General features: G+C 55.2%; 1 protein-coding gene across 1 annotated transcript; it reads left to right on the top strand.

Moving 5' to 3' along the window:
* The first annotated feature begins 66 nt into the window (after window positions 1–66).
* Window positions 67–9,615, top strand: JMJD7 (jumonji domain containing 7). The gene is made up of 8 exons (NM_001204225.3): window positions 67–170; window positions 6,766–6,919; window positions 6,996–7,249; window positions 7,618–7,674; window positions 8,178–8,273; window positions 8,517–8,593; window positions 8,823–8,982; window positions 9,110–9,615. Exons 1-8 carry the CDS (start codon window positions 107–109, stop codon window positions 9,196–9,198), a joined length of 951 nt encoding a protein of 316 aa, NP_001191154.1. The 5' UTR covers window positions 67–106; the 3' UTR covers window positions 9,199–9,615.
* The last annotated feature ends 1,213 nt before the right edge of the window (window positions 9,616–10,828 follow it).

Consider the following 10,828-nt stretch of genomic DNA (forward strand, 5'->3'; position numbering starts at 1 on the left):
TCTGGGGGTGTGGCCTGCGGCGGGGAGGGCGGGGCGAGTGCTTGGGGTGTGGCCTGCGGCGGGGACGTCGGGGAGAGGCGGGGTCTCGGCCGGCGCTGACGCAGCCATGGCGGAGGCGGCTTTGGACGCAGTGCGGAGGGAGTTACGAGAATTCCCGGCCGCTGCAAGGGGTGAGTGGCTCTCCCAGAGGCTGCGGCGATCTCCGAACACGGGAGGGGCCGTGGGATGCCGCTGACACCGGGGGCTCGGAACCTCGTGTGTGCGACTGGCCTAAGGCCCCGCTCGGGTTGCTCTTCTGTGGCAACCTGCTTCCCTTCTCCCGTGTTCGCGCACTCCCGCGGCTTCCTGGGTGACTCTGTTCACGTTATTCCCAAGGCCCGGTGCCGTCTTGACCGTGGTCGCGGCGAAGCCCGGTGTTTCCTACAGTCTTGAGCAGTTTGCTGTTACCCTTGTTGAAAGTTCATCAAAGGCACACAGGTGGTGGTCGGATTCCTCCCCCACGTGCCCCACCTCCGACCTCAACTCCCCTGTCGCACTTTGGGAGGATTGCAGGCTGACCAAATGGTCCCTGGCTCTTCCCCTGCTTGGTTTTTATTCCTTTTCTTTCTTTCTCTCTTCCCTCTTTTCTTCTTTTTTCTATTTTTAAATGATTTCTTACCACTGAATAGCAACACAGGCTCCTGTGTATGTGATGGGGATGTAATATATAATGGTACGCAATGTAAATGAAGCAAGGTTCCCTCCCAGCCCCAGTTTGCATTCTTACAGAAAGATTGTTTATATCCGTGCACACACGACTTTTTACCCTTTTTTGTATACAAATAGCCTGCTAAACACACTTTTCTGCACCGTGTATCTTGGAGATCATTTCACATTCCTCTACCTCAGTCTTTTTCACGTCTGTGTACTAGTGCTGTATTCACTTAGTCATTTAGGTGATGTCCAATCTGTTGTTTTCAATAATGCTGCAACGAATACTTTGAGTATTGATTTAACAAATACTTATTCAGCATCTCTGTGTGCCAGGCTCTGTTCAGTGTGTTTGAGATACATCACTGAACAAAACAAATCTGTCTTTTACAGTCTATGTCCTGTTACATTCTAAGTGAGAAGGTGGACAGTTAACCACAGGTGTACTGAATGAATACATTGTAGAGTAGAAGAAGCAGGTTAGTAGGTAAGTGCAGGCAAAGCCCTCGGTGGGAGTGTGTCTGATGTGTTCAGGAAACAGTGAAGAAGCCAGTCTGCAGGAGCAGGGTCTTTGTGCACATGTGTGAGTATTTTTGTTGGTTAAATTCTTTATATTTTTTGAGACAGGGTCTTACTCTATCACACAGGCTGGAGTGCAGTGGCACGATCGTAGCTCGCTGCACCTCGACCTCCTAGGTTCAAGAGATCCTCCTGCTTCAGCACCTGGGAGTAGCTGAGACTACAGGCATGCGCCACCACGCCTGGCTAATTTTTTTGAATTTTAGTAGAGACAAGGCTAGTCTCAAATTCCTCAAACAATCCTTCCACCTCAGCATTCCAAAGTTTTGGAACGCCATGGAACACATAAGCCACTGCTCCCGGCTTTGTTAAATTCTTAGCAGAGTTACGGGGTCAAAGGAATTGTTTGGATCCCTTTTGAAATTTTCTCACTTTGAAGCCCCAGGAGAGAAAGGCAGCCATTCTCTAAAGGAAATGGTGAGCAAGTAAAACAAATCCCTAATTCCAGAAGTCCAAAGGGTGAAAAAACGGCAGTTTCCATGTATTTTCAGAATCCCAGGCTGTGTGCAGTACTCACGTCTGTAATCCTAGCACTGCAGGAGACCAAGGTGGGAGGCATCTCTTGAGGCCAGGCGTTCAAGACCAGCGTGGGCAACATAGTGAGACACCATCGTGTGGTGGCATGTGCCTGTAGTCCCACCTCCTGAGGCAAGAGGATTGTTTGAGTCCAGTAGTTTTGATGACAGTGGCGGGCAGTTTGGAGCAGATGCTGTCATCATGCTGGCTGCAGTGGGGAGGCACAAGTCGGGCAGCAGAAGCGGCTCTGGGAGCAGCAGTGGTGGTAGTGAGTCCCCTGTTCCCTGCATCCCCGAGGCAGCTGACTGCACCACCCCCACCCTCACATGGCTGGGCAGGACCTGCTCCTAAGCCCAGACCCTCTGCTGCAGCCTCAACCTTGCTCCCTGCCACATCCCAGAAGCCCGCGAGCACCCTGCCGAAGGTGCAGCTGAGACTTGTAGGGACTTGTACTTGTGAGTACAAAAATACTCACATGTGCACAAAGACCCTGTTCCTGCAAACTGGCTTCTTCACTGTTTCCTGAACACAGGACCACTAGGCTGATTTGTTTGGGGTGGTCAGAGCTGCCATGCCATATGCACCTTGCCCGCCGCCGCTGTGGGGAAAATGCGAAGAGGAGGGGCAGCTGGGGCCACATGTTCCACAGAGCTGGCGGGAACTGGGAACAAGTGGGAGCCCCACGCCTTCCAAGTTGGTGGAGTGGGAGCTCCCTAGGCGCAATTACAGCCACCCAAGCCAGGGCTGCAACTCAGGCACCCCTGTGCTCTTGGGAGCCAGGAGCAGGCAGGAGCCCCACCCTCCTAGGTGCAGCTGCAGCCTCCCAAGCTGCAGCTGTGGACCCAGGCATCTCTGCACTTTTGGGGACCCAGGAAGGCCCCTTCCTGCTGCTGCAGGCTTGGAAGTGCCTGATCCTGCTGTCTGGCTTCTCCCCACTGTCAGCACCTGATCAGATCATGGAGCAAAGTTGAGGCTGAGCCTCGGTGCTATTGCAGCCTGGCTGGGTGTGTGAATGCTCTGGGCAGTGCTGACACACCAGCCCCCTGCCACCTTGGCCCCCTCCAGCCTTTGGGTGCTGACGAGCATGGGAGGGAGGCCAAGAGGGGCTGAGGGCAGCTCAGTGCTGGCCTGCAGGCACCCCTTGGCACAAACAGCTTGGGTGCCGTGAATGGTGGCAAGAGGCAGACAGGTTCCTGGGTGGAAGGGGGCGGGTCCCGGTGAAGCCCGACCTTCAAGCCAGGGAAGGCCTGAAGCCTGGGGGCTGGGCTGCCGGTTCCATGGACTGGAATGAGAACTTTTGGTGCTTTTTCCGGCCCACCCGTGGCTGCCCATGGACCAATAGGCATGTACGTCCTCCCCTGTGAGACCCATAAAAAGCCCCTGACTCAGCCAGACCAGAAGAGACGATGGGACGGCCAGCTGCAGGGAGGAGCTCCCCTCTCTGCTGAGAGCTGGAGAGATGACAGGATAACCTGCCCACAGAGAGGAGCTACTCTAGCCAGGGAAGCAAGCAGGCATGCCAGCTCTTTCTTTTCCAGTATTCCTGGGCCCAGTGGGGTCTTCTCAGTCAGTTACAATATTTGATCTAAGAACATTCACTTTCCAACTGATCAGAAAGTAAAGGTGACTGGCATGGTGTGGCCATGAGAGATGCAGTGTGACCTCAGAGGTGAACATCAGTGCCGGGACCATTTGGAGCAGGATGTGGTAACCACCAAATGGAAACCACGGCCTTCTGGCTCGACCTAGAGCATGAATGTAGCAAAGCGAAGCCCTGTACACTTTATAAAAACCAGCAGAAAGACATTTCAGTCTGAGTGAGCAGCTGGAACAAAGCTCTGCTGAGAGCTGAACACTCAACAGGACTACCTGCCTGCAGAGAGAGGAGCTATCCTCTTTGCTGATAGCTGAACACTCGTTGGGACACCCTGGCTGCGGAGAGGAGCTGCCCACTGTGGGTCTCCTCTGAGCTATTCTGTGGCTCAGTAAAGCTCCTCTTTGTCTTGTTTACCCTCTACTTGTCTGTGTGTACCTCATTCTTCCTAGATGCAGGACAAGAACTGGGGACCTGCTGAGTGGCGGGGCTAAAAGAGCTGTAACATGAAGAGGGCTGAACCATGCGTCTTGCTCGCCACATTGTGGGTGACGAGAAGGAAAGAAGAGCTGCGGTCCTTTGGGGAGTCCAGACCCAGGAGCTCCCCAAGCTGGGGTTCTGACACCCTCTTTAGGGCTCTGCGGTTCCTGGTATCTCCAAGCTTCCAGGCACCACCATGCTTCTCAGTGTCAGCTGTGGAAGCTGCTTATGGTACACCTGGTCTAGCTGCAGCCTTGCAGGAAACCAGCGCTCGTGTTGGCACCTGAAGCTGCCTGCCCCACCGCAGCCCACATGCCTAGCTGTGCGCAGTGGCCAGACCCCACACTCATTCGCTCACACACCCCTTGCTGCCCCACTCGCCCTTGGCAGGTGTGGGATCCAGGCCGGTAGCATGAGCCGAGCACAGCCTGCAGGGCCAAGTGGGCCCAATGGGCCCGAGCAAAACGGGCAAAGGCATCACTGGCCACAGAGGTTTCCAGCTGGTAAAGCAACACCCCAAAAATCCTGTGACAGTTTATGGCTGCGGTGAGCTATTATTGCATCATTGCACTTCAGCCTGGGCAACAGAGCAAGACCCTGTCTCTTAATCTCAGCAAGTACAACAGGAAGATGTACTGAGCCCCAGACCACCCTGTCTCTCAAGGTGACTGCTTGGATGGGCTGGCGTGACTGGGAAGGCCTTTGCCACTTTCCGCTCTCCTGGATTCCATATCTACTGGATGGGTGCCATCTTGCCTCTAGCCAGGGAAGCAAGCAGGCACGCCAACTCTTTCCTTTCCAGTATTCCTGGGCCCAATGGGGTCTTCTCACTCAGTTACAATGTTTGATCTAAGAACATTCACTTTCCAACTGATCAGAAAGTAAAGGTGACTGGCATGGTGTGGCTGTGAGAGGTGCAGTGTAACCTCAGAGGTGAACATCAGTGCTGGGACCATTTGGAGCAGCATGTGGTAACCACCAAATGGGAACCACGGTCTTCTGGCTCGACCTGGAGCATGAATGTAGCAAAGCAAAGCCCTGTACACTTTATAAAAACCAGCAGAAAGACGCTGCAGTCTGAGTGAGCAGCTGGAACAAAGTCAGGTACCACCTGAATAGAGGGTGTGTGGCAAGGGCAGGCACGAGACAGGAAATCAGACTGGAAGAGTAGGTTGGGCCTGGTCGTGCGTGCTAAGGCAGGCGGCATTCTCTAAGGAGCAGTGGTAAGCCATCGAGGCATTTGTTACTAGGGGTATGACGATATGTGATTGTATTTTCAGAAGATGACTGGGGCTATGATGATGAATGCTTTGAGAGGGAGTGGAATTAAGCCAGAGAAACCAGCTAGTTCACTACTGCAACCATCCAGCCAGGATACTGGAGACTTTCATTCAACATTAGGCAAATACTTGCTGAGCACATGCTATGTGCTAGGTACTGTTCTAGGTCCCAGGGGTGCATCAGTGAACAGACGACTGTCTCTGCCCTTGTGGAGTTCACATTCTAGCAAGGGTGAAAGAATGATAAACGGTTTATGTAGGTGAAATATATACATACATACATATATATATATATATATATTTTTTTTTTTTTTTTTTTTTTTTTTTGAGATAAAGTCTTGCTCTGTCACCCAGGCTGGAGTGCAGTGGCACGATGATAGCTCATTGCAGCCTCTACCTCTTGGACTCAAGTGATCCTCCGGCTTCAGCCTCTAGCGTAGCTAGGAGTATAGGTGCATGCCACCATGTCCAGTTAATTTTTAATTTTTTTGTAGAGATGGGGTCTCGCTATATTGCCAAGGCTGGTCTTGACCTCCCAGCCTCAGCAATCCTCCTGCCTCTGCCTCCCAAAGTGCTGGGATTACAGACATGAGCCACCACATCTAGCCCTAAAATATATAGCATGTTAGATGGTGATGAATGCTAAGGAGAAAAAATACGGAAAGGGATATAAAGATTTGCGGCAAGGGGAGAGATTATAAATTTAGAAAGTATAGGCAGAGAAGGAGGTCTTATCAATGTGATATTTGAGTGAGGACCCAAAGGAGGTAGGTGGAATGTGGATGCCAGCGGAGGAGAGGAGAGGGTGGGTTTGAGAGACATAGGAGACAGAATCAACAGGACTTAGAGCCAACCAGTAGGATGACGGGAGTGAAGGAGAAAGCTGAGTCGAAAAGATTTTGATTAGAGGTGACACAGGGCCATTGTAGACCCCTGCACAGGCGGCACACCACACAGCCTGCCGAAGTGCACATGGTGGTCCTGGGTGTCTGGAGATGGTGATGCTGTTCAGCGGGACCCAAACCACAGCCGAGCCCTTCCTTTTCCTCCATTGGTGTCATCTGGTAGTTTGTCTCCCTGGGTAAGATGGTTGTAAATTTCCTGAGATGATGATTGTGTCATCCCTGATAGTCCCACATTAGCCAAGCCAAGTGCTGAGCACATTCCAGGTGCTCAGTAAATATCACTGTTAAAGGGGGCTTCCCAGAGCCACACAACACCCAGAATAGCCGGTGGCCATGGGGCCTCAGCCTTCCTCATTCTGGAGCTCCCAATGCCACTTCCATGGTGGTCTTTCCTGGTAGATGCTAGGAGGCTGGCCTCTCCAGGGTGGGAAGGCATAGGGTCCACTGTGCAGACACAGCCCCACAGGGGATTTGGCTTATGGGCTGGGTAGCAGCCTCTGGCCCTGTGGACGGTCAGGGCCCATGCTGGTGTGTGTGCGTGATGCTTTCTGCTTTCATTTTTCCCTCCTCATCCTTCTCTTACTGGTTGTCCAGGGTCCTTTGGTCACCAACGAGCATTTCCCAGTGACACAGCGTGGCCTTTCCAGGGAGGGCATCTCTTGGGCAGGGACTGGGTGCTGCAGACTTCAGCCCCTCCATCCTGTCTTCTTCTTTCTCTCAGAGCTCAGCGTGCCTCTTGCTGTGCCCTACCTGGACAAACCCCCAACTCCGCTCCACTTCTACCGGGACTGGGTCTGCCCCAACAGGCCGTGCATCATCCGCAACGCTCTGCAGCACTGGCCAGCCCTCCAGAAGTGGTCCCTCCCCTATTTCAGGTGGGAGCTGCCCTGGGGTCAGGTGTGAGCAGTGATTACTGGCATCTGGGCATGGGCTGAGTGTCCATTCCTCTAGAGCTACAGTGGGCTCCACAGAGGTGACTGTGGCCGTGACCCCAGATGGTTATGCGGATGCCGTGAGAGGGGACCGCTTCATGATGCCAGCTGAGCGCCGCCTGCCCCTGAGCTTTGTGCTGGATGTGCTGGAGGGCCGGGCCCAGCACCCTGGAGTCCTCTATGTGCAGAAGCAGTGCTCCAACCTGCCCACCGAGCTGCCCCAGCTGCTGCCTGATCTGGAATCCCATGTGCCCTGGGCCTCCGAAGCCCTGGGTGAGTGGAGGTGGGGTGGTCCCAGCCCTGGGCAGGGAAGATATGGGAAGGAAGGGGTCAGCCTGTTTGCCCTTAGGTGATGACCTGGCCTATGGGCTTGGTCCTGTCAGCATCTGGTGCAGCTCACTAAATACTCACATTCCCAGGCCTTGACTTACTCATAGATGAACTGCCGAAGATTGTTGTCCTCCCTTCTGCCCCAGGGGAGGGAGGACCCCTTCCCCAAGCTTTCCCAACCTCTGCCTCTTCTCCCTGACCCCTTTCTTGGGATTCTTCTGTGCTCACCCAGGTTTCGGCTCTGGCATCACTGGATGGCAGCTTTCCCCAGCCTGGCCTTCCTAACTTGCTCTCTGCCTTCTGCCCTGCAGGAAAGATGCCCGATGCTGTGAACTTCTGGCTGGGAGAGGCGGCTGCGGTGACTTCTTGTAGGTGTAAGGGGAATACAAAGGTGGGGAAGGAGCAGGTTGGGGCAGAGGGAGGGAAGACGAGGCCAGGAGTAGAGGGATGGCCCTGGGTGGAGGTTGGGCTGTTCTCTAAGATTTCTTTTGGCTTCTAGGACTCGGGCACCACAGAGGGTTTCCCCTGACAGCTGAGGTCAGGGAATGGACCCATGGCATTGGGGGTGGGTGCATTGTTTCTTCTAGACCCAAAGAAAGCTCCCTGAAGGCCCGCTGGGCCAGGGGGTAAGTGTAGGAGAACTTCCCCTGTTGTTGAAGAGGAGTCCAGGGCCTGGTGAGCATCAGGTCCCTGGTAGGCAGAGTTCCAGAATGCCCATCAGAGCCCCTGGCATCTCCAGCCCACTGACTCTGTGCGTGCTTCTCTTTTGTCATAGGCCATCTTGGGGTGCAGGGCTCTGAGCATGATGGTTTGCCTCCTCCTGTGCCCTTGCCCTCCATACCCTGCCCCCGGGCCTTCTTTCTGTTGGCAGTGCACAAGGACCATTATGAGAACCTCTACTGCGTGGTCTCGGGAGAGAAGCATTTCCTGTTACATCCGCCCAGCGACCGGCCCTTCATCCCCTATGGTAGGGGATGTGGCCTGCAGGGGCTGGGGAACAGCTGGCCCAAGGGGGAGGGAGGCAGCAAGAGCCTGGGAGGCCAGTTCCCAGGCCTGAGGTGTGGCTGTGGCATCCCCACTGCACCAGGGCCCCTGATCCCCTTGCCCCCTGATCCCCTTGCCCCTGCCCAGGGCTGGCTGGGGTGGAGGAAGGTCTGGCAAGTTCCAGGCTGTTTGCAGTTCCCCCACACCCTTCTCCCTTGGGCTCCAGAGCTGTACACGCCGGCAACCTACCAGCTAACTGAAGAGGGCACCTTTAAGGTGGTGGATGAAGAGGCCATGGAGAAGGTGTCTGTCCTGTTCTTGGGCTCTAGGGAGGGAGAAGGGCAGAAGCCTGGCTCTGAAGAGCAGGCACAAAAGATCTGGGGAGGTGGCACCTTGCTCTGAAAAGTCCCTAAGTCTGAGGCCTTTCAGTGCTGAGCCGAGCAGGGTCTGTGGTGTTGAACTTTGGAAGGGACAGAGCCTGAAGTCCTGGGGGGTCTGGGGGGCTGCTCCCTGGCATCTGATGTGTTCCCAGGTGCCCTGGATCCCACTGGACCCCTTGGTGCCAGACCTGGCCCGGTACCCTAGTTACAGTCAGGCCCAGGCCCTTCGCTGCACGGTGCGGGCCGGCGAGATGCTCTATCTGCCGGCTCTGTGGTTCCACCACGTCCAGCAGTCCCAGGGCTGCATCGCAGGTGAGGAGTTGCCCAGGCCGCCCGGGGACAGGCCCTGCCAAGGTCCAGCAGGGCCTCTGGGGGGAGGCTTGGGAGGCTCTAGGTCAGAAGAGGGATCTTCATGCTCAGATCCCCGTTCTTCCCACAGTGAATTTCTGGTATGACATGGAATACGACCTCAAGTATAGTTACTTCCATCTGCTCGACTCCCTCACCAAGGCTTCAGGCCTTGACTGATGGAGCACTGGTGAACACGACCAAGCACGCCTCGGGGGAAGGGGCCAGCCCCTCCCTGGCCGGGTCAGTTCTCGAGAGAGCCTGGAGTGTGCATGCTGGCTGCTGGCCCAGGGTCCAGCATGGCTTGAGATCAGCTTTGGAGGATCTTGGAATGTGGTCATAAAGACTCAAGGTGCCAGGCAGGTCTGGGTGAGGGTTCTCAGGAAGTTGCCACACGGGTGAGCAGAGTGGGGATCAGGTGCAGTGGCACCTCTCCCCAGCGCTGTGATGTTGGGCAAGTCACTGCGTCTCGGGCATTGGTGTCTTGTCAGTAAACAGATAATAATGGCTCTACCTCGCGGGGCTGTTGTGGGCTTGGAGGACCAGCATGGAGCTGGCACACAGGACATGTTCAATAAAAGGTAGCTGTGAGTCGTATGTCCTTTTTTTTTTTTTTTTTTTTTTTTTAAGATGGGGTCTCACTCTGTCACCCAGGCTGGAGTGCAGTGGTGTGATCTCGGCTCACTGCAAGCTCCACCTCCCAGGTTCACACCATTCTTCTGCCTCAGCCTCCCAAGTAGCTGGGACTACAGGTGCGTGCCACCATGCCCGGCTAATTTTTTTGTATTTTTAGTAGAGATAGGGTTTCACCGTGTTAGCCAGTATGGTCTCGATCTCCTGACCTCGTGATCCACCCGCCTTGGCCTCCCAAAAGTGCTGGGATTACAGGTGTGAGCCACTGCACCTGGCCTATGAGTCGTATGTTCTGATCCTCCCTCTTGAAGTTGCCTTCTGTGGTCTAAGGAGGGCCTGAAGGTTCAGGTAAAAACTTCAGGGTGACCTTCACGGGGGGTGAGGGCTGGATCCCAGCCTGGGCCCAAAGAGCCGTCAGCTGCCCAAGTCCCGCTGTCCATTGGAGCCACCGCAGCCCCTCCCTGGGACAAGCAAGCAGACCTCAGTCTTGTAGCTCTCTGGCCTGGACCTCTTCGGCCCAGGACCTTGAGAGCTATTCCTAGCTCTGCTATGGTTACTGTCCTCCCCCAGTTCAGGGGCAGCAGGTGGGACCTGGCGCCCTGGGGATAACCCCTGTTTTTCCCATAACAGGCACAGGCAGGAAGGGACGGAAGCCCCCGCCTCCCTTGGGGCTGTCCCTCTAAGGAAAGAGTTGGTCTCCACACTCTGACCCCCCACAAACCGTGCCCTGGAGGCAGAAGAACCCCCTGCCCCTGAGTACCAACCCACAGGCCTCATCCCCGGCCACTCAGCACCCAGCTTTGAAGGGCTGTTTTATGTGACAGCCACTCCCCTGCCTGTCGTGAGGGGGCCCGGGTGCTCATCTCAGATTGATGGAGCCCTGCCATCAAGACTGGGCATTCCTGTCCAACAGGTGCCAGAGTTGCGAAAGGCCTGCGATGGGGAGCTCCACTCTTCCCTTGGCTGCTGTTCTGGGACTCACCCCTGCTTTCCTTCTGCTCAGCCCCTGGCAGCAAGCTCTCCAGGCTGGGATTGCAGGGCTGGGTGGGGCAGGCCCAGCTGGTAATGGCTGGCAAGTGCCACAGAGGTGTCAGGAGCTCTAGTATAGGCTTAGGGTGCCGCGTTTCCTGGACAGGTGGCTGGTCCAGGAGTGGGTGTGGAGCTTGGGTGGAGCAGA

The sequence above is a fragment of the Pongo abelii genome, chromosome 16 (assembly GCF_028885655.2).
Source record: "Pongo abelii isolate AG06213 chromosome 16, NHGRI_mPonAbe1-v2.0_pri, whole genome shotgun sequence".
Classification (NCBI taxonomy): domain Eukaryota; kingdom Metazoa; phylum Chordata; class Mammalia; order Primates; family Hominidae; genus Pongo; species Pongo abelii.